The sequence below is a fragment of the Pongo pygmaeus genome, chromosome 12 (genome assembly GCF_028885625.2).
Source record: "Pongo pygmaeus isolate AG05252 chromosome 12, NHGRI_mPonPyg2-v2.0_pri, whole genome shotgun sequence".
Lineage (NCBI taxonomy): Eukaryota > Metazoa > Chordata > Mammalia > Primates > Hominidae > Pongo > Pongo pygmaeus.
Genome location: NC_072385.2, coordinates 108,990,073 through 109,011,439, shown reverse-complemented (window position 1 = coordinate 109,011,439; position 21,367 = coordinate 108,990,073). Strand labels below are relative to the sequence as shown.

The window sequence follows — 21,367 nt, the reverse complement described above, 5'->3', positions numbered from 1 at the left end:
CAGAAAAAAAGAAACTTCAAAACACAAATTTTAAAAAATGACACTAGACTATAAGCTCCACAGGGCAGGGATTTTTGTCACTTTTGTGCTCTGCTAGATCTCCAGTGCCTAGAACAGGTACTGGCACATGGTAGGTGCTCAGTCAATACATGGTGAATGTATATATCTATTTTTGAGACGGAGTCTCGCACTGACGCCCGGGCTGGAGTGCAGTGGTGCAATCTCGGCTCACTGCAACCTCTGCCTCCCAGGTTCAAGGGATTCTCCTGCCTCAGCCTCCAGAGTAGCTGGGATTACAGGTGCCCGCCACTACGCCCAGCTAATTTTTTTGTATTTTTAGTAGAGACAGGGTTTCACTATATTGGCCAGGCTGGTCTCGAATGCCTGACCTCATGATCCACCCACCTCGGCCTCCCGAAGCGCTGGAATTACAGGCGTGAACCACTGCACCTGGCTGGTGAATGAACACTTTTAACAATAAAGTCTGATTAAAAATTTAAGAAATTACAGTTGCCCTCAATAGGCAATGGATCAAATGGAAACTAAAAAACTAAAATTTTGCATCTTAAATTGACCCTGAAACGAATTAAGTAAGTCCAGTTCTTCTTTTCCATTTACAACTGGTTATTGGTTTAAAAAGCAGCCAAAGACTCCAGTTGAGAAAAACTAAGTAATTGGATATATTTTAATAAATAAAATGTTACACTTGTTAAATGTTACTGACCATAGCTTTCTCATCCCTGCTTATGATCCTTGTTGGCTTTTATTTTCTAACATTCTTTAGGCTGCAGGTAACAGAAAGCAAACTCCAACTAAACTGAAGCAGTAAACAAGTGGAAGGACTCTGAGGTGGCTGACAAGCTTGACAAACAAGCTCATGGGCCCTCCCTCAAGGACTAGAAGGCAAGGCTGAAAACCATCAGGACTCTGCCTCTCGCTGGATGTCTGCTTCATTCTCAATTTTTTGCTGTGAGGTTGGAATCAAGGTTGTCAGCCATCACTGGGACTTCTTCCTTTCCTGAGAGAAAGTATCTTCCTAGCTTCAGTTGGAGAGATCCTAGGGAAGGACACCTATGTGACCTATTTGGGGTCACATTCCTGTCCTGTAGACTGGTGTCTGTGACCAGGGATGAAACATGGGAAAGAACTTGAACTTTGAGGCTGGGCGCAATGGCTCAGCAGTGGCTCACACCTGTAATCCCAGCACTTTGGGAGGCTGAGGCAGGTGGATCACGAGGTCAGGAGATCAAGACCAGCCTGGCCAACATGGCTAAAATTACAAAAATCTACTAAAAATACAAAAATTAGCCAGGTGTGGTGACGAGCACCTGTAATCCCAGCTAATCGGGAGGCTGAGGCAGGAGAATTGCTTGAACCCAGGAGGCAGAGGTTGCAGTGAGCTGAGATCACACCACTGCACTCCAGCCTGGGTGACAGAGTGAGACTCCAACTCAAAAAAAAAAAAAAAACAAAAAACCTTGAACATTTTGAACGTCTCCCTCTTAGACCATGTTAGCAGGATGAAGAGGACAGAGTAGCTCCCCTGAAAGAAGGGTGGGCCATTCTCAGGAATGTCTTACTGAGGGTCACAGTCGGTGAGGAACTGGATTGGCTTCTAGCTTAGTATGTTTTCCATTAAAGACCAGTGTTTCCACAAATAAATGCAGCCCACAGACCAGTGTTTGATATTTGGCTTTACTTTATAAAAATACACAACTTAAATACATATGACACTCTGTTTACAAGACATAAACTGGTAGATTTAACATTTTCAGTTATTTCAACAGAAAGAAAATATGTAAATTACCTTGTAAGAGCAAAGAGTTCATTTATAGACTCTGCTTTCACAGTTAAGGGGGAAGAACGCCCAGGGGCAATCAATGCAGGAAGCTAACCAACACTGTCCAGCTCTCCAGCAAAACTCATCTCGCCAACAGGGCCTCTATTGCACCGCCTAATATTGCACTGCTCATTAGACACCATCTCACTTATCCATGTCACGAGTGTAAGCTTTTGTCTTCTCTAGAAAAGTTTAACGGAAAAAAACAATGTACAAACAGTAAAACTGTGTCTTACAATTGTGCTAAATACCAATTATGAGAAGTATGAACCTCTCTTCACTTTGCAAAGCTTGCAATGGAAAGTGGTTAGCTATATTTTGCAGCTAAGTTCATTTTCAAAAGTTTTACAAAACCTTTGATTCAGAGTAAGCTTGATGGGGTACAGTGGCAAAGGAGGTGACATTCCCATGCCTAGTGGAATTAGTTGTGAGAGGGGCACTGTCACTGTCAAAGGCAACATGCACATGGCTTACAGCTCCACCTTTCTAACTTTTGGCAAAATCCCTCCCTTCCCCTTGTGATGTTGTCATTGTTCAATGGGGCGCAGCTCCTTTTTTTTTTTTTACTTTTTTTTTTTTAAACTGATTCAGAGCTTGCAGTGGCTGCTTACTTACTCTGGCTATCTTTCAGAAGTTTAGCTGCCTTATCTATGGCTCGTTTAACTAACAGTGAATTAGGTACTAGTTTATAGGTATAAAGAAATAGTTACTTAGTTGAGAATTCAATATATGAGAACATACTAGAGTAAGTTTCCTGAGGTAAATGTATGCCTTAAAGAATGATGTGCAATCTATAAAACTGTAGCATTTTCTCTTGGGTAGCAACACAATGACCCCCAAGTCTGGATTTTTAAATTAACAGGCTAAGAAAACTAAGGACACATTGATAAACAGAAATAAAATGACAATGCTGAAGTCAAAGAAATATTGACAGTTATCAATTCAAAAGGAGGCATGAAGGGGAACAAAGGAACAGAAGGAGGCTGTATCTTAAAGTGCTTAGGTAGGTTAGAAGATGAATTTGAAATGCCTCCAGGGATTTCTAACAAGTTTAAAAAGTGTTACTTCTTGGTGACTCAGATGTTGAAGACATGGCTTTTCTTTAATAATAGCTATTCAAACTTTTTATTCTTTTTTGAAAAACAAGATTCTCTATAAAAACGTTTTAGCCATTGTAATTATTCTGCTAGCTGTTACTCTCACTAATGTATTTTGAAATCCTAACTGGCTGAAGAATTTTTAATAAGGTTGAACTACAAAGCACACATTTGCACCAAGAATTTAAATTAATGCATAGATGTCTGTGAAATTTTGCATGAAGTTAGTGCCAAAAAAACCTTTCCATTGCAGAGCATGCTTTATTTCTTAATATTCTGCTGAAGGATTATAGAAATCAGAAAAATTCTAGGACCCTGAAGCTTAACTTGCTTATTTTATTCCTTTTACGTAAATGAAGTGGTATATGGCCATTCTTAACATTAATAATGAAGGTGTTGGAAACTGAGTCTCAAGACCTAAGAATCAAGCTCAGGCTAAATTTCACCAACTCACACATAAGGATATGAGTGGAAGCACTAATGAATTTTCTCTGCTATAATTGCTCATCTGTGCAATACGGCTGAATGAGGTTCCCAATCTAGTATTTAATAACAGTGATGATAACTGGCACCAGCTTTCATAGAGGGCCACACATTCAGTGAGTTGTCGTGTCAATTTGGGCTGACGCTACCAAGCACGATCCCTCATTCATATGACTTCCAGATTCTGCTGTGAGGGCAGACATGTCTGAGTGCTTTCAGCATGATAAAGGCCTTCCTTAAGCAAAATTTAGGTCCCGAAGAACTCTGGGTTGGAGTTCTGTAGCCTCAGAAGCCAGTTAAAGGCCAGAGGAAAACCTCGCAAGAAATAACATATATCAATCAGTTCATTTAAAAAGTTGTTTTGATATTACCAAGATGAAAAGTGCTATGATAAAGCAATGCTCTGGTTTCCTGAAGACAAGCTCAGTGCAGCCCGAGTACAGGCATACAGTGAAAAGCTGCTGTGTGGAAAATCCACAAGACTGCAGTGGGCTTGGATTGGAAGAAAGTGGCTTTTCTTCTTAGGTGGTAAGGTAGATGCTCTTTGGCAATCGATATGGGATAGCTTTTTAAAATTCACAGGATAGGAAGATTTTATATACTTTCAAGCCCCAATTAGTACAGCTAATTGAAAGTATATAAAAATGTGAATTAGTGTGGTTGCAGCTAAAAGTATGAGTGATGTAACAAGAATGACGACGTAATGAGTCAAGTGGTGAGACTGGTTCTATAAGCACCGTAAGGAGTGCCAGTCCTAATACATGAACTTCATCCATCCCTTGTATATCAAGGAGGAGACTGTGGCCAGAGAATGTATTTTGTAAGCTACAGTTTAAAAATACTACTCTTCAGAAATTTGGAGCCCAAGCAGGAATTACAGAGATTCCTCCCAACAGAGGCCCTGAGATCTCCCCTGACAGCCACCCAAAGGATCCACACTTGCCTCTGGTCAACCAGGTTCAGGCCAAGGCTTAGAAGAGGGAGGAGGCAGTGGCCAGAAGCCAGGGACTCTAGAGGAGAGAAATGATGGCAGATGTGGGGTTCAGAAAAAACACAAGAGGGGAAGGGGAAGAGGGGAAAAAAGGAAGAAACAACACTGGTGAGGGAGTGCAGAAGAGGCCAACTTTGCTGAGGAGTGGCCCTGCCTTTCTCACCTGCCTGTGGCAAAGGCTGGCAATAAGACAAGGGCTCAGCCTCATAAGGAGTCTCTCCTACTGCATCAAGCCTGCCCTAAGCTTGGCTGGCCTTTTCCTCTGCTGATGTGCATAATCTTCAAGTGTGACCTCCAAGTACCTTTTTTTTTTTCTTTAAGAGACAAGATCTTACTATGTTGTCCAGGTGGGACTTGAGCTCCTGGGCTTAAGCAGTCCTCCTGTGTCAGCCTCCTGAGTAGCTGGGACTACAGGCGGATACTACTGCAGCTGCCTCCTGCAAGTACTTCTGTCTTGGGGCCTGATTCCTCATTCCCAGGTGCACAGTGCTCTCTACTGCTACCAGCAACCATTTCTATGGCAAGGGAAAGGCCTCAGATCCAGGGACAGGATAGGCAGCAGCCAGTGTACCTAGAATTTGTGGCTGCCACCACCTTTTCTCTTAGGACTGGCTTGTCTCTCCCACTGGTGGCTGCAGAAGAGGAACAGAGTGAATATCATAAAGGAATGCTCAATTCAGAACTGTATCACCTCATTTTACAAACTCCAAAAGGGCTGCCAAGAGTCATCATTATAGATCCATGGTTAAAATACCACCTAAGGAACTCACTGTAAAAGCAGCTACTTGTCTGTAAGGTCACACCAAACTTACAGGGGTTCTGATGTTGTTTGCTTCCATTTTTGTTATTTTCTTCTCTGATGATGAATTCCGTAAAAAAGAAAAAGTGAAAGGGTCCTCTTGTCCTCTCTTCCCTCCCTCCAGGAACCTCGTGGATTTCCCCAAGTGAAATGTCTAAGGGATACTATAATTACAGAGCTGACAAATGAATGAGAAAAAAAATCAGAATTATCTAGAAATATGAAATGAAGTACAGGGTGTTAAGTGACGCTCAGTTCTCTTCACTTCATACAAATGCAGGTTATTTCTCAGTAAAATGTCTATGAAATGGGCACCTGAATTACTGATATACAAATGACAACACATGAATGAAAAGAGCAGTGAGATTCTGGGAAGGAAAACTCCATGTTGGTTATTTCACCTCTAGGGAAAGTCTATTTGCATTTCAGTCCCACATGTGGCTTTTTTCTCTACTTTCTACTTGATGTTTTTCAGGAGGGCTGTCCGAGCATTCACAACTGCTTTGAAGGCATCTTCACTGCCAGGTGCTACACATTTGTCAGGGTGAAGAAGCACAGCAAGTTTCCGATACGCTTTATTGACTTCATCCCTGGGAAAAGAAGCCAAGATCTATGTTAGTAAGAGTCAGCCCAACCCACTGCATGTTAGCTGTTTGGACACACATAGTATCTCTTACAGTGAACATATCCTAAATTATTAGCCTTTCTCAAAGGCAGGATTAAAGGACTAGAAAACAGACAACCAACCAATAAATAATATGTAACATATAACGCAAATTGAAAAAATTATTGCACAATGCAAAAAGTATATAAATGCTAACAAAACACTTAGTAAAATAATAATCAGATGAAAACAGGCAGTACTTGGCACCTCACAAGCACTCAGCGTATCTTTGCTGATTGAGAATAAGGGCTTGGGCACCAGGGAAGGCATCCAGAGCTGCCTTCTGAAAGAAGGGGTTCTGGGAGAGAACCAACAGCAGCCTGGAATGGAGCCTGAACACAGCACAGACGGAAAGCAAAACAACCCCAACACTTGGGCTTGATAAACAATCACAACAGTAGGTGTTTCATGACAAGTGTGTGCTGGGAAAACTGTTTCTCAAAGTTAGGATACAGGAGGTTGTTACATAACCCAGGCATGAGTGAGTACAAGTTTAGATTAAGGTATTTGTGGAAGGAAACAAGGGAAGATAAAAGATAAAGAAATAAATGGCAGAAGTGGATGATGAGCTGAATATCCGGGAGGAGAAGATGAAAGGAAAGGGGCTGAAATGAGCTCCAGGGTCAAGGTCATGAGGAATCTGAGGCCCAAGAAGGTGACACCACTGAGCAAGCAAGGGATGCTGGAAAGGGGTAGCCCAGAATGACAATGAGCTCACGAGACCAAAGAAGAAACACGACAGAGATCAGTATCATCCAGAGAGGAAAGGAGCAGTAGCAGTGCTTCTCCAATCCGGTGGTTCCCATAAACCAGCAGCGCTCCAGGAGAGAGCTGCAGGCTTCTGAGCTCCTCAAAGAGCCAAAACTGGCTGGGGAAGGGCCTGGACACATCTGTCCCTGTCCCCACTGGGCATCATCCTCTGGTGTCAGGCCTCCCAGAGGGCCCTAAGTACCCAGCCACTCCCCAGTCAGATTAAGCTCTGTCTCTACCAGATGGTTTTATTTCCCACCTTCCTTTTGTAATTCAGGGTTCCAGTGATCCTATAAGCTATATGGTGCTTTACCAAGTGCCCTAGCCTTTCTCCTTTATTTTTTATTGAAGGATTTCTAATGTGGCTCTCCAAATCAGATGGCCTTTTATACCTTTCCATCATAGGTGTGCAGATACTGGTGGCTGTGATACCTTTCCATCATAGGATGGAAAGTTTTATGTATCAGCTTGGAGAGACTGAGGTCATAGGGTCATGTTAACAGTTCTCCAAGTCTTAGGCATACATTCTAGGGCCTTTTCTGCTTTCTGCTCTTAGAGGGGTCCTGAATTTTCTTGTTCTAGCAAGAACCTCCTTCTTTCATAAGGATACTCTGGGGGGCCTTCCTGGTGCCCTGCGTGTTGTTTTTCTACATGTGTAATTCTGATAATTCGCTAACAAGAATGACATTCTCCCTCTCTGAAGCAATTTGAATTGTAAGAATTTTTATTTATCCCAAAGACCCCGTGTCCTTGAGGAAGGTAGAGCATCCTCCCTCTTCCCCACGAGGGAGTTCTGGGAAGGGCCCTTCCAGCCACTCTAACTCCCGAGAGAGGGTGTCCACATGGGGTCAGCAGTTATACCTGGTCCTCTGCACTAAGAGTGCCTTTCAAGATTTGCAGGTAGCAGGAGAAACTCTCAAGATGTAACAAATACATCAATTCTGTTGAAGACGAAGATTTTCTTAAAGTTCAAGAACAGTAAACACAGTTAACACTCAACAAATACCCAAACTCTCTGTAACTTAAGATAAAAATGTTTTAAGGTTTTTTCCCAAATGTACTTAGTACCATATAAAATTAGTTTGCTAGGCCCAGTGGAATAAAGGTAAGGGAAGCACATGTTTCTATTGGTTAAGGATATGAAACCTATAGGGGCCTGTAAGTTCTAGTAAATTTCAATTAACCAAAGTGAATACATAAGGAACTCTAAGTTTCTTCTTTCTTAATGAATATTGTTCTAAGTCTACTAACAAGTAGATAAAGTAATCGTTTCTTAAGTTTAGAGCCAGTATCCCTTGGAGATGACACAGAAGAATTCAGAAAGAGACTATGAAGGTCTAAAAAGAAATGTAAAAGATACAGATATACAGATTCAGTGCAATCTTACTGAAACCCTACTGGCTTTTTTTTTTTTTATAAATGGAGAAGCTGATCTTAAAATATATATGGAATTACAACAGATCCTTAATAGTCAAATAATCTTGAAAAAAAAAGGAAGACTCACATTTTCGAATTTCAAAACTCAGTAAAAATCTACAATAAGCCAAAGAGTATAGCACTGAAAAAAAAAAGATCCCGATAAACTCTGTGCCCTACACATGAGGTCATCTGAATTCCCTGACAGTTTTAAAGCATCCTCAATATCACCTGGTGAATGAGTGTGCCCAATAACAGTTTTCCCCTTCCCTTCCCCTTTCCTTCTGGACTTGAAGATACTCTGTGAGGTCAGAATGGAGAAGAGATGTGTAGTGCTTTGGGTGCTGACATGACAATTTCAAGACATACTTGTTTCTTTTGTGAGAATCAAGGTGAAAAAGTAGGAAGGGTGAAGTATGTGCGGGGAGTCTGGGTGCATATTGTACTACACTACAATATGTGTCGTAATGGTAGAATTAGACCATTGAAAGTTGCATAACCATAATGAATCATAATTTAATTTTTGTGCAAGCAACAAAGAATAGTGATGGAATTTTTTTCTTAAATAACTCTTTTGACTAAAATAATTAACATAAATACACACACAGAGGGCTGGGTGTGGTGGCTCACACCTGTAATCCCAGTAGTTTGGGAGGCTGAGGCAGTTGGATCACCTGAGGCCAGGAGTTCAAGACCAGCCTGGCCACCATGGCGAAACCCCATCTCTACTAAACATAAAAATTAGCTGGGCGTCGTGGCGTGTGCCTGTAATCCCAGCTACTCAGGAGGCTGAGGCAGGAGTATTGCTTGAACCCAGGAGGCAAAGGTTTCAGTGAGCTGAGATCGCGCCACTGCACTCCAGCCAGGGTGACAGAGTGAGACTCTGTCTCAAAAATAAAAATAAAAAAATAAAATAAAATAAACAAATACACACACAGATGACGAACTTGCAGGGCTTTAGAGACAAAGACAGAGACAGTCAAACATACAGTGTTCCAGGGTAAGAACCAATTATACCACTAACTCCTGGGATTCTTGAACATGTTTAATCTCACTGAATCCCAGTTTTCCCACCTATAAAATGAAATGTTTGTACAAGTTGATTGTCAACATGCTTTCTTCCTCTAACATTCTATGATTGAAGAATTCTCTTTTGTTAGTTCTTTTTTAAGGTTACATTAGCTTCAAGGCTCTTCTTGTTCCACACAGATGAAAGCAGAGCATACCATTTCATGAAGTGTTTATGCACATACATGACACAGTTTTCTCACCAGGCAACTGTGCCCTCTATTTTGTCTCTTTGGTATTCAGCTAATTCAGTGAAACAGAGTCATTTTAATATATTTTCATACATCTTCGTATTTCCAGCCAACTGGAAGAAGATATACTGCGCCTATAATTTTGGTGATGGAGTCTTTCTTTATGATAGAAGTCAGCACTAAGTATCGCAGAGCGCTTACCTTGAGGCCCCAGGTTTGACTCCCAGCATGTCCCAACTGTCTTTACTATTTCGAATTCTGCGAATGGCATCTGCTTGTTCTTTGGTGAAACTAGCACTGCTATTTGTGGTAGGGCGTTTCCCGCCATTTTCACATAAATCAACTATGGATATATAAAAGGTCTACAAGAAGAAAACACAACCCAGGGTAGAAATGATTTTGTGAAAATAGGAATTCCTTTTAAGCATCAACTTAAAAGACTTTTAATATATTCCAGCAACTCTTAGAAGTCATGTATAAAGCAAATACACACACTTTGGAAGATTTTTTTTCTTTTATACCATTTAAATATATATATATATATATTCATATATTTTAATACATAAAAAGTATAAGGAATAAAATTGAAGTGGCTAATAATCCTACTTTCAGATAACCACAATTGAAGTTAAAAAGTAACAGATGGGCAGGGCATGGTGGCTCACGCCTGTAATCCCAGCATTTTGGGAGGCTGAGGCAGGCGGATTGCTTGAGCTCAGGAGTTTGACACCAGCCTGGGCAGCATGGCGAACCCATGTCTCCACACACACAAAAAATACAAAAATTACCCGAGTGTGGTGGTGCACGCCTGTAGTCCCAGCTACTTGGGTGGCTGAGGTGGGAGGATGCTTGAGCCCAGGAAGTAAAGGCTGCAGTGAGCCCAGATCATGCCACTATACTCCAGCCTGGGTGACAGAGACAGACCCTGTCTCAAAAACCAACCAACCAACCAAAACAACAAAAGTAATAGATGAACATTGTTAGAAAAATTCAAATAGTACAGAAAAGTGTAAAATGAAAACTGTGTCTCTCTACTCCTCAAGTTCCTCTCCTGGAGGTAACCATTGTTAATTTTTTTTGAGCATCCTTCCAGAAAAATTTACCATCAGTATGCCAGTATATACACAGATCCATACTCTTTCAACATGTACTAAAGGAGATCAGACTAAACACATCTTAGCACCTTGTATTTTTTTCCACATAATACATCCTGGAATCTTTCTACAGCTACATGTAGAGACTTTCTTTGTTCTTCTAAATGACTGTTCAGTATTGTATTGTGTAGCTGTACCATAATTTGTGTAACCAACTCTCTATTCTTGGACAAGTCAGTTGTTGCTAGTTTTTTTGCTACTATAAACAGTGCTTCAGTAAATTTTTCTTTTGTGTATATATTTCTGTACACTTGTGGGGATACTGCTTTAGGATAAATTCCTAAAAGCAGAACTGTTGAGCAAGAGTATATGCGCATTTTAATTCTTGAGTCTGACAACCATTGTTAAAAAAAAGCTGTACCAGTTTACATTCCCATCACTGTGTGTGTGAGAGAGTGCCTATTTCTCCATACCCTCATTAACACTGACAGTTATCAAACATCTTAAGTGTTACTAATCTGATATATATCTAATATAGTTTGATTTGCATTTCTTTAATTAGAAGTGAAAGTGGGTATGTTTCCAAATGCTTATGGCCTTTTCTTTTTCTGCAAACCTCATATTCTTTGCCCATTTTTGCAATTTTTTTTCTTTTTTTTGAGACAGGGTCTCTCTATGTTGGCCAGGCTGGTCTCAAACTCCTTGGCTCAAGTGATACTGTCTCAGCCTCCTGAGCAGCTGGGATTACAGGTATGTGCCACTGCACCTGGCTACACTTTTCTGATTTTTTTTAGGTGAAAGCTTTTTTGACCCTGCTCATGTTTCATGTTCGGTGCACTGTAATTATTATTGAATAATACTCATTTACCACACTACAGCTACTTTTCAATGGACATATCTCCTCCTAATTTCTTTAAAAATCTTTTCCTCTTCTTTTTTGGATTCTTCTATAGTTCCTGTTATCTTCTAAAATTTTTATCTTTCTTTTAGACTCTCCTTTCTTATGTCTAGTATTAGCTAATCAACTTGGTAACCTAACAAGAAGCCTTGACGTCTGAAAAGGGGTGTCAAAGGAATACCACTAGAGACCAAGACACAAGACGTATTAGCTTGGCTTTAGTCTATCTTAATATTGCTCTCTCTGTTAACAGTATCAATCAGATAAAACCAAGTTACTTCCTGACATAAAATGTCTATTGAGTAGATAGGAAATAAAGAAAATATTTATTAAATTGAACCAGCAGGAAAGCACTACTTTTAAGTACTTACTTATACATTACTGTAATTATTCTCTTCTTGTTAGCTTTTTTTTTTTTTAAACAGACTAATTTATCCATTAGTTCTATCCAAGATGTATCTAAAAAGATAAAAGCCACATAAAAGGGATCACAGTTCACGGATGTTTGCTAGTTGTGTATCAGTAAGACTGTCTTCTAGCCTACGAGTTAACCTGAAGTATGAATATTCATAGATTTCTGAGGGCACAAGGATTCATTCATCACACACATGGTTATAGGAGACAAGCCATAGTGTGGGCTATAGAATACTAGGATTCAGACCAAAGCCTGTTTAAATTTCATGTCTGAGTTCCAGCCATGACAGAGTAATGAATACTGGACTAGACTTCCTGCCATCAACTACTATCGAACTGGAAAAAAAACTGTTGGCAGTGGACAACAGCAAGTGCAAGATGGCTCCCTGAGAGATAAGCCCCCCAATCACCTGGTTGTCTGCTTGGAGTCCATTTCCTGACCACGTCACAGAGAGCTGGAGTCTGAGCAGACACAAGTCTCATTGAGCTAAGGAGGAGGTGGCTAGACTCTGCAGAGCAGGCCATTGGAGAGGAGAGAGCTGTGCAGAGCTGGGCACCAAGTCCATATGGGGGTCTCTCATGAGTCTGTGGCCAAAGGCTGGGCTATATATGCATAGGGTGAGATCACTCAAGGCTTACCAGATAACAGCTACTATGGGGTTGAGAACAAAACCAATATCGTGAGGTCTAGTGGTGCTAGAGAAGAGCTATCCTGGGAACAGCAGGGTTTAGCCTTGTCAGAGTGGAGATATTGCCTTAATCCCTCATTAATTGCCCCACCATCTATCGAGGCACCACAGAAAGGCTGTGCCCTAAAAATTATAGACTCATCCTAACAAAACCTAAAACCAAGAGCTGACAAGATCTGCAAAAGAGACAGAATTTGGAAGCTGAGTCCTGCCAAATTAGAAGGGCTTGGGAAACACTTTGAACGTCCTTCAAATCCTTGCTATTAAGGCAAAAAAACAAGACAACACAAGTTCATTGTAATTTGCCAATAATTAAACTGCCTCCTGAGGAATCAAAAATCAACACTAAACATTCTTCAATCAAGAATCAACAGTCAGGCCGGGCGCGGTGGCTCATGCCTGTAATCCCAGCACTTTGGGAGGCCAAGGCAGGCGGATCACGAGGTCAGGAAATCGAGACCATCCTGGCTAACTCAGTGAAACCCCGTCTCTACTAAAAATACAAAAAATTAGCCCGGCATGGTGGCGGGTACCTGTAATCCCAGCTACTCAGGAGGCTGATGCAGGAGAATGGCGTGAACCCGGGAGGCGGAGCTTGCCGTGAGCCGAGATCTGTTGCCAGCCTGGGCAACAGAGCTAGACTCCGTCTCAAAAAAAGAAAAGAAAAAAAAAAAAAAGAATCAACAGTCTTCTGAGGAAGATAAAAGAATCTAGAGTCTCTACAATGTGTTATCCACAAGGTCTGGTTCAATCAAAAACCACTTATACTCATACAAAGAAACATGTAAATGTGATCCATAGTCAGGAAAAAAAGTAGTAAATAGAAACTGAACCCAAGATGGTTCAAATGTTGGACTTAGCAGATGAAGACTGTAAAACAGCTATTATAAATATTTCAAAGACGTAAAGAAAAATACATTCAAAGAATTAAAGGAAAATATACTCTTAATGAGTGAGCAGAGAATCTAATAGAGAACTGAGAACTATACTGGGAACCAAATGCAAATTCTACAGCTGAAAACTTCCCTCAGTAAGTTTAACAGTAGATTGTCAGTGGTGAAGTCAAATCAACAGAGACTATGCAATCTGAAAAATGCACAAAAAAATGGAAGAAAAATAAATATAGCCTCAGGGACTCTGGGACAAAATCAAATGGTCTAATATACATGTAATTGGAGGCCAATAAGGTAAAAAGAGCCAGAATGTGGCCAAAAAAATCTGAAGAAATAATAGTAAAACAAAAACAAAACAGAAAACTTCCCAAATTTGATGAAAAACACCTACCTACCAATCTTAGAAACTCAGTAAATCCTAAATAGAATAAAAATGAAGAGAATCACATCTTGGCACATCATATTCTAACTGCTGAAAACCAAAGAAAAGAGAAACTCTTGAAAGCAGCTGGGGGTAAAAAGGGCACATTAGGTACAGAGATTAATAAGAGTCAGAATGAGTGCTAACATCTCATGAGACACAACGGAGGCCAGAAGAGAATGGACCAGCGTCTCTAAAGTGCTGAAAAAAATTTCATTTCTAACAAGTATGTCCCTTGGACAAATCACTTTACTACCCTTAGATGCTCTCATATATGAAATGATAACAATACTTGCCACACATTGTTGTTATAAGTCTCCATGAGATGAAATGTGTAAACTTCTTCAGAATGGTGAAGTACTATTCAAATGGTTAGGTATCATTATTGTACACATACAAGCACAAAGTCACATAGCTCCAAGTACTCAAAAGAATAGAAAGCATGGCAAACCAGCATCAACTTTATTTGATCTTGAAATAGAAAATACTTTTGCTTAATTCAGCCTGTCAGCCAAGGAAGAAATCTGTCTTCTAGTAGGAGGAGTGACATCTTGTGAGAAGGAAATTCAGCATAAAAGATTAAGTACAATCCCACTCAATAATTAAGAACAACTCTTTATAGTGTAACTACATTATTTGAAATGCTAAAATTTCCCAAAATATCAGATATATTCATAAGAAGAAAACTACATTATTCATGCTACCACTTACTTCCAAATGTATCTATAATTAAGGGCTGACTTTATAAGTTATTGTTTTAAATAGCCTATTTCCCTTAAAATTACTCAAGATGAGTAGGTTTTTTTAAAGTGGCCATCTGTTCAGGTTGTGATGTGAGCACCTCCCTCTATTTCCTGCTTGATTGGCGAGGCCTTATTTTTATGTGTGACTGGCTGGAGTCTATACTGAGAGTCTCCTATTCTCTAACTGCACCCCTGTGGGCTACAATATAGGATTATACTAGCTGTGGCAAGGCAATTTTGCCACAGTAATGCTTCTATTTGATTATGCATATAAATGTAATACCATTAGCCAAAGGTAGCTTTGAAGAAAATCTCTGTCCTGCTTAAGCAGTGTATAATAACTTTTGTTAAACTTGATGATCTTCAGAATCGTCTGGAGAGAGAGCTTTTTCAAAATATAGATTCCTGGGCTCCATCGCAACATAAGCTTCCAGTAGGTCTGAAGCCTAGAAGTATGTATTTTAAGAATTTCCTCAGGTAATTCTGGTGATCAGCTAAGTCTCATCTAAAATAGACAGCAGTCAGATCACTCATTCTCATTCTCTCTTCCTTTCTCTCCCCCTTTCTCTATTTCTATCTCACTAGATTCTTTGAAAAGAAAGAGCTTATTCTAACGAGAAATTCCTATTACTTTTTTGCTTCCTATAATTTAAACTGAAAATTGGCACAGTGGCCTTGACACAAACCTTAAAACAACAAAATGCTAGCTTACCTGGAACATCTCATTAATGCCTTCTCCAGTTTGTGCTGAAGTTTCAAAGTACAGGAACCCTTTGCTTTCAGCCCAAAGACGTCCTTCACTTTCATCTACACAGCGATGTTTGGTACAATCAATCTGAAATAGAAGGGGCGGGGGGCAGAGAGAAGATTACAACCTTGTCCTACTAGAATGGACCCAGTGAGGGGCTCTGTCATTCCTTTACTAAGGCAAAGCTATTCTTAGTAAATGCCTGCACTAGTGTGTAAAATTACCAGGACCAAAGGGACAGAAACAAAACCTAATATTGAATGTAGACTGATATTCTATGTCAATAGGACTAGTGCCTGCTGCTGCAATGTCCCACCTGATCCCTTGGGAAAACAGCTGTTACTCAGTTCTGTGAAAGTTGGCTTCATGACATCTGCCATACCGCTGGGGCCATAGTCTGCTTTTCACACCTTTCCATAGTCCACATCACCTAATTAATGCCCCTACTCCAGTCGGGTCAGAGTCTGATTATTAGGACCCATTGCTCCCACTCAGTCACCAACATCCTTCCCCACATATGGCACCAGAAAAAAAAAATGTATACAAATTTTGATATAGCAGGTTTTAGGCTGCTGTGTTGTTTTGTTTTTGTCTTAGGGACATTATGTTTTGAAAGGTTATTGATTTCCATATTACACAATAAGGAATTTTTCTTTTCTTTTTGTTTCCCAACACTCAAAGCTCCACTCTTTCCCTAGAAACCTGAACACACCATTTCCAGAGGGGTTACCTTGTTGGCACAAACTACAAATATAATATTTTCCATGTTTCCATGAGGTCCAAGCTCTTGCTTCATTTCTGCCAGCCATGCATCGAGGGCATCAAAGGAGTCTTTCTGCCCAACATCATAGACCAGTATCACACCCTGTGTGTCCTTGTAAAACTCATTTCGAACCTTCAAATAAAAGGACAGATACACAAAAGGTAGTTTTTGTGATGTTATAAGAATGTATCTCACAGTCATTAACCTGGCAAAGTGTGTTCTTCTGTGTATTCTTAGTGTTTGCTATTGTATCTGTTTGTACTGGTCTTTAGAGGGTTTTTTATAGAATCAAAGTAATGTCATTCTAAAAATGTATTAGCATAGAAGGACTTACAACGGAAAACAGCCTCCTGCCCCACCCCGTCCCACCTCCAGTTCCACTCCCTAGAGGCAATCAGTCTTTAATTATTAGTAGACCTTAAAAGAATATCAATTATATAAAGTTCTTCTTAGGAAGAATTAGGAAGGTGAGTGAGCAATTCAAAAGAACTTAAGGCAAAAATGACACAAGTGTCAGCAATGGGTACAGCCATTTATAAATCACATCCCAAAGCTGGCTTCCCCCAGGGTGCTAGGCAGAGCTTCCCTGACTCTCGGGTCTGCACACCAACTTTAGAACTCCAAACTCAGAGCCTCAGTGTAATACAATGGAAAAGAGCACAGGCTCTGGAGTCAGACAGATCTGGGTTCACACTTACTTACTAGTTGTGTGATCTTGGGCAAGTCACTTAACCTCTCTGCGTCTCAGTTTCCTCATCTGTAAAATGGGGATAATACTACTTACTTCACAGGGTTATTATGACGGTTAAATGAGATAATGCAGGCAAAGTACTTAGCATGGTGCCTGAAAAACAATGTCTATTTAACACCTTCCCCTTCCTTCCTTGCATTCATTCTCTGGGCTTCATTCCAAATGTGGGAAAAGGCAGCATGAAATATGGGCATACTCAAACATTAGAGCCAGAGAGAAGTTAAGGAGCAGCATTGACAGATGGGGTTTCCGGGACAAAGTTCCAGAAGGAACCCCGACAGAGGCCATATATTATATGTTCTTTTCACAAAATTCCCAAATGTACTCAGACCCACACAGGCTATGTAGTAAGAAATGAAAACATGTTATACACATCAGGTAGGGTTTCTGGACATAGGCAGATATCTGGACCAAGGATATTAAGTGCTCCTATTTGTTTACAGAAACCTAAGAAGCTATCCCCTAAAGTTAAAACCAACAAAATCAGAAAGAACTGAAGATGATGAAGCCCACCAGTCCTTTCCCTCAGTACTCATGGTCCTTGGCCCTTCTACAGCAGTTAACGATGGGCTCTCTCTTCTTTTCTAAAACTCTCGCTGCCTTGGCTCCCATACATCACATTCCCTAGGCTCTTAAATTCTCTTTCACCAACTCCTCTTCTCTCTATTGCTCCCACTCCAGCTTACCACCAAAATCCCCCAAATCCTGTCCTGTGCCCTCTTCCTTTCTTTTTGAATCCTTCCTCCCAAATCAGCAACATCAACCACTTGTACAGTTTCAACTGTGAGAATCTCCAAGATGAGCCCTCTCCTCTGAGGTTCCAGACCTGCATTTCTAATTAGCACCAGATTCTTCCAGCTGAATGTCCTGTTGGAATCTCAAATTCAATATGCACACAGGAAACTCTTCAACTTCTTCCTTCTTAAACTATTCTCCAAAGTTTCAACTTTCTCAAATGATGTTAAAAGTTTCTGATCAGTCCTCCACCAACCTTCCCAGTCTTATCCTCCCACTAGCACCTGACCTTCAAACTGGGGAATCTCTCATTCCCCAAACCTGCCCCATGCCTTCCTAACTCCATCTGGAAACAGATACCTCTTTATCTTTAATCGTTCAAGCCCTGGCTATAATGCTGCATCTTTCATGCAGCTTTCTCTGTTCCATTCCTCACCATCCAGCCCCTACTCCTGCAAAACAGAATGTAATCTCTATGTCCCTTGGAGTACCATACTGTTTTGTACTTTCATAGTGCTATCACTTCCTGCCCAGTTTTACAGTTAGTAGCATATCCAGCTGTCTTCCCTCCTACACTAGAAGGAATGTGAAGACATGCATCTTCATGTATCCTCTCCTGTGTCACCCACAGGGCCTAGCAGATATAGGCACACCTCACTTTATTGCACCTATGTAAGGCACACAGGCACACCTCACTTTATTGCACAGTATGTATATATTGTGTTTTTTTACAAAGTGAAGATTTGTGGCAACCCTAAGTCAAGCAAGTCTATTGATGCCATTTTTCCACAGTGTGTGTTCACTTTATGTGTGTGTCACATTTTGGTAACACTTATAATAGTCTGTTATGATCATCTGTGATCAGTGATATCTGTTACTATTTTAAGTGTTTTGGGATACCATGAACATATAAGGTCATTTAAGACAGCAAACAATAAATGTTGTCTATATTCTGACTGTTCCACCAAATGGCTGTTGCCCCATCTCTCTCCCACTCCTGGGGCCTTCCTATTCCCTGAGACAAAACAATATTGAAAGTAGGCCAATTAATAACAATACAACGGCCTCTAAGTGTTCAAGTAAAAGGAAGAGTCATGTATCTCTCATTTTAAATCAAAACCTTTAAATGATTAAGCTTAGTGAGGAAGGCATTTCGAAAACAGGCCAAAAGCTGGGCCTTTTGTACCTAACAGCTAGCCAAGTTATGAATGCAAAGGAAAACTTCTTGAATGAAATTAAAAGTGCTACTCTAGTGAACACTAGAATGATAAGAAAGTGAGACAGCATATTGCTGATATGGAGAAAGTGTTAGTGGTTTGGATAGAAGTCCAAACCAGCCACAACCTTCTCTTAAGCCAAAACCTAATGCACAGCAAGTCTCTAACTCTCTTCATTTCCATGAAGGCTGAGAGAGATGAGGAAGCTGCAGAGGAAAAGTTGGAAGCTAGCAGTTGTTGGTTCATGAGGTTTAAGGAAAGAAGCCATCTTCATAACATAAAAGGGCAACATGAAGCAGCACGTGCTGATGTAGTGCTGCAAGTTATTCAAAATATCTAGCTAAGATCATTGATGAAGGTGGCTAATCAAAGCAATAGATTTTCAATGCAGATGAAACAGGCTTGGAATAGATAGATCTAATGGAACAAGATGATATCTAGGACTTTCAAGGCTAGAGAGGAAAAGTCAATGCCTGGCTTCAAAAGCTTCAAAGGACAGGCTGACTCTCTTGTTAAGGGCTAACAGAGCTGTTACGGGCTATATGAGCTGATGCTCATTTGCCATAATGAAAATCCTAGGGCCCTTAAGAATTATGCTAAATCTACTCTGCCTGTGCTCTATAAATGGAACAGCAAGGTCTGGATAACAGCACATCTGTTTAAGCATAGTTTACTGAATATTTTAAGCCCACTATTGAGACCTATTACTCAGAAAAAGAGATTCCTTTCAAAACATTACTGCTCATTCACAAAGCACCTAGTTACCCAAGAGTTCTGATGGAGACGTACAAGGAGATTAAAGCTGTTTTTATTATGCCTGCTAACACAACATCCATTCTGCAACCCATGGATCAAGGAATAATTTTGACTTTGAAGTCTTACTGTTTAAAAAATACATTTTGCAAGGCTACAGCTGCCATAGTGATTACTCTAGGCAAAGCAAATTGAAAACCTTGTAGAAAGCATTTACCATTCTAGGTGCCATTAAGAACATTCGTGATTCAGGGGAGAGGTCAAAGCATCAACCTTAACAAGAGTTTGGAAGTTGATTCCAACTCTTACAGATAACTCTGGGGGAGTTCAAGACATCAGTGGAGGAAGTAACTGCAGATGTGGTGGAAATAGAAGAGAACTAGAATTAGAAGTAGGGCCTGAAGATGTGACTGAATTACTGCAGTCTCACAATAAAAAATAAATAAGGAGTTGCTTCATATCAATGAGCAAAGAAAGTGGTTTCTTGAGATGGAATCTACTCCTAGTGAAGATGCTATGAACACTGTTGAAATGACAACCAAGAATTTAGAATATTACATAAACTTAGTTGATAAAGAGCAGCAGAGTTTAACTGAACTGACTCCAATTTTGAATGAAGTTCTAATGTGGGTGAAAATGCTGTCAAATAGCATTGCATGGTACAGAGAAATCTTTCATGAAAGGAAGAGTCAATCAATGTGGCAAACTTTATTGTTGTCTTATTTTAAGAAACTGCCACATCAACCACCACCCTCATCAGTCAGCAGCCATCATCACTGAGGCAGCCTCTGATCACAATGGAATCAAACTAGAAATGAGTAACAGAAGGATTAACAGGAAAACTCCTAACACTTGGAAACTAAACAACATACTTTTTTCTTTTGTTTTTTGTGGTTTTTTTTGTTTGTTTGTTTTTGAATAACACACTCTCTTTTTTAAGATGGAGTTTCACTCTTTCACCCAGGCTGGAGTGAAGTGGCGTGATTTTGGATCCCTGCAACCTCCGCCTGTTCAAGCGATTCTCCTGCCTCAGCCTTCCGAGAAGCTGGGATTACAGGGATGTGCCACCACACCCGGCTGATTTTTGTGTTTTTAGTAGAGACAGAGTTTTGCCATGTTGGCCAGGCTGGTCTCGAATTCCTGACCTCAGGTGATCCACCCTTCTCGGCCTCCCAAAGTGCTGGGATTACAGGCGTGAGCTACTGCGCCTGGCCTGAATAACACACTTCTAAATAACTCATGCGTCAAACAGAAAGTCTCAAGGGAAATTAAAGAAATACATTGAACTGAATGAAAATGAAAATACAACATCTCAGAATTTGTGGGACACAAAGCTGTGCTGAGAGGGAAATATGTAGCATTAAATGAATTTATTAAAAAAGGAAAAAGTCTTAAATCAATAAGCTGAGATCCCACCTCAAGAACCTAAAACAAAAAGAGCAAAATAAGCTTAAAGCAAGCAGAGAGAAGGAAATGATAAAGATAAAGGCAGAAGTGAAATGGCCAAACCAGAAAAGAGCAAAAAACCTCCTTAAGAAAAATGAAAAAGCCCAAGGAAGGAAAAACAAAAGAGAATGGTCATGAGATTCATTTGGGGATTACTTAGAGCTGGTAAGCAGATGAAAATAAATCAAGTAGTTGCTTTAGCTTCTTCTCTGGAAAGAATGCAGATGACTAGGCATGAATAGGAACGATCACCCCAGTACCCTGCTGTGAAAGAAGTCACATCACTGAGTTCTTAAGCCCAAGCATAAATGTAATTATTTTTTTTCACATTTTAGGCTAAAGTATGACGTAAAAAGCAAAAGTCCTCTGAAAGTCAAAATGTCTTATCGAAAGGTCTGAAATATTGGCAATGAAATTTCCTACCACTATTTAACAGGATAACCTAAAAGATCAACAGGTGTCTATTAACTCAAGGGTCTGAAGGCAAGCCACGATCAAGCTAA

The 21,367-nt window shown here is 40.3% G+C and overlaps 1 protein-coding gene across 3 annotated transcripts in view; it reads right to left on the bottom strand.

Annotated features, from left to right (window-relative positions):
• Window positions 1-1,681: 1,681 nt before the first annotated feature.
• DNAJC27 (DnaJ heat shock protein family (Hsp40) member C27) overlaps window positions 1,682-21,367 on the bottom strand; it is a 30,276-nt gene continuing 10,590 nt past the window's right edge. The window contains exons 4-8 of one of the 3 annotated variants that reach the window (XM_054475696.2): window positions 15,930-16,094; window positions 15,164-15,286; window positions 9,501-9,661; window positions 7,486-7,585; window positions 1,682-5,800 (exon numbers count right to left, since the gene is read on the bottom strand). In XM_054475696.2, the coding sequence (XP_054331671.1) occupies window positions 5,795-5,800; window positions 7,486-7,585; window positions 9,501-9,661; window positions 15,164-15,286; window positions 15,930-16,094 (555 nt within the window). In that variant the 3' untranslated portion in view covers window positions 1,682-5,794. Of the gene's footprint in view, window positions 5,801-7,485; window positions 7,586-9,500; window positions 9,662-11,662; window positions 11,751-15,163; window positions 15,287-15,929; window positions 16,095-21,367 lie in introns of those variants that run through there. The other 2 variants (XM_054475695.2, XR_008500636.2) reach the window with 2 other exon arrangements.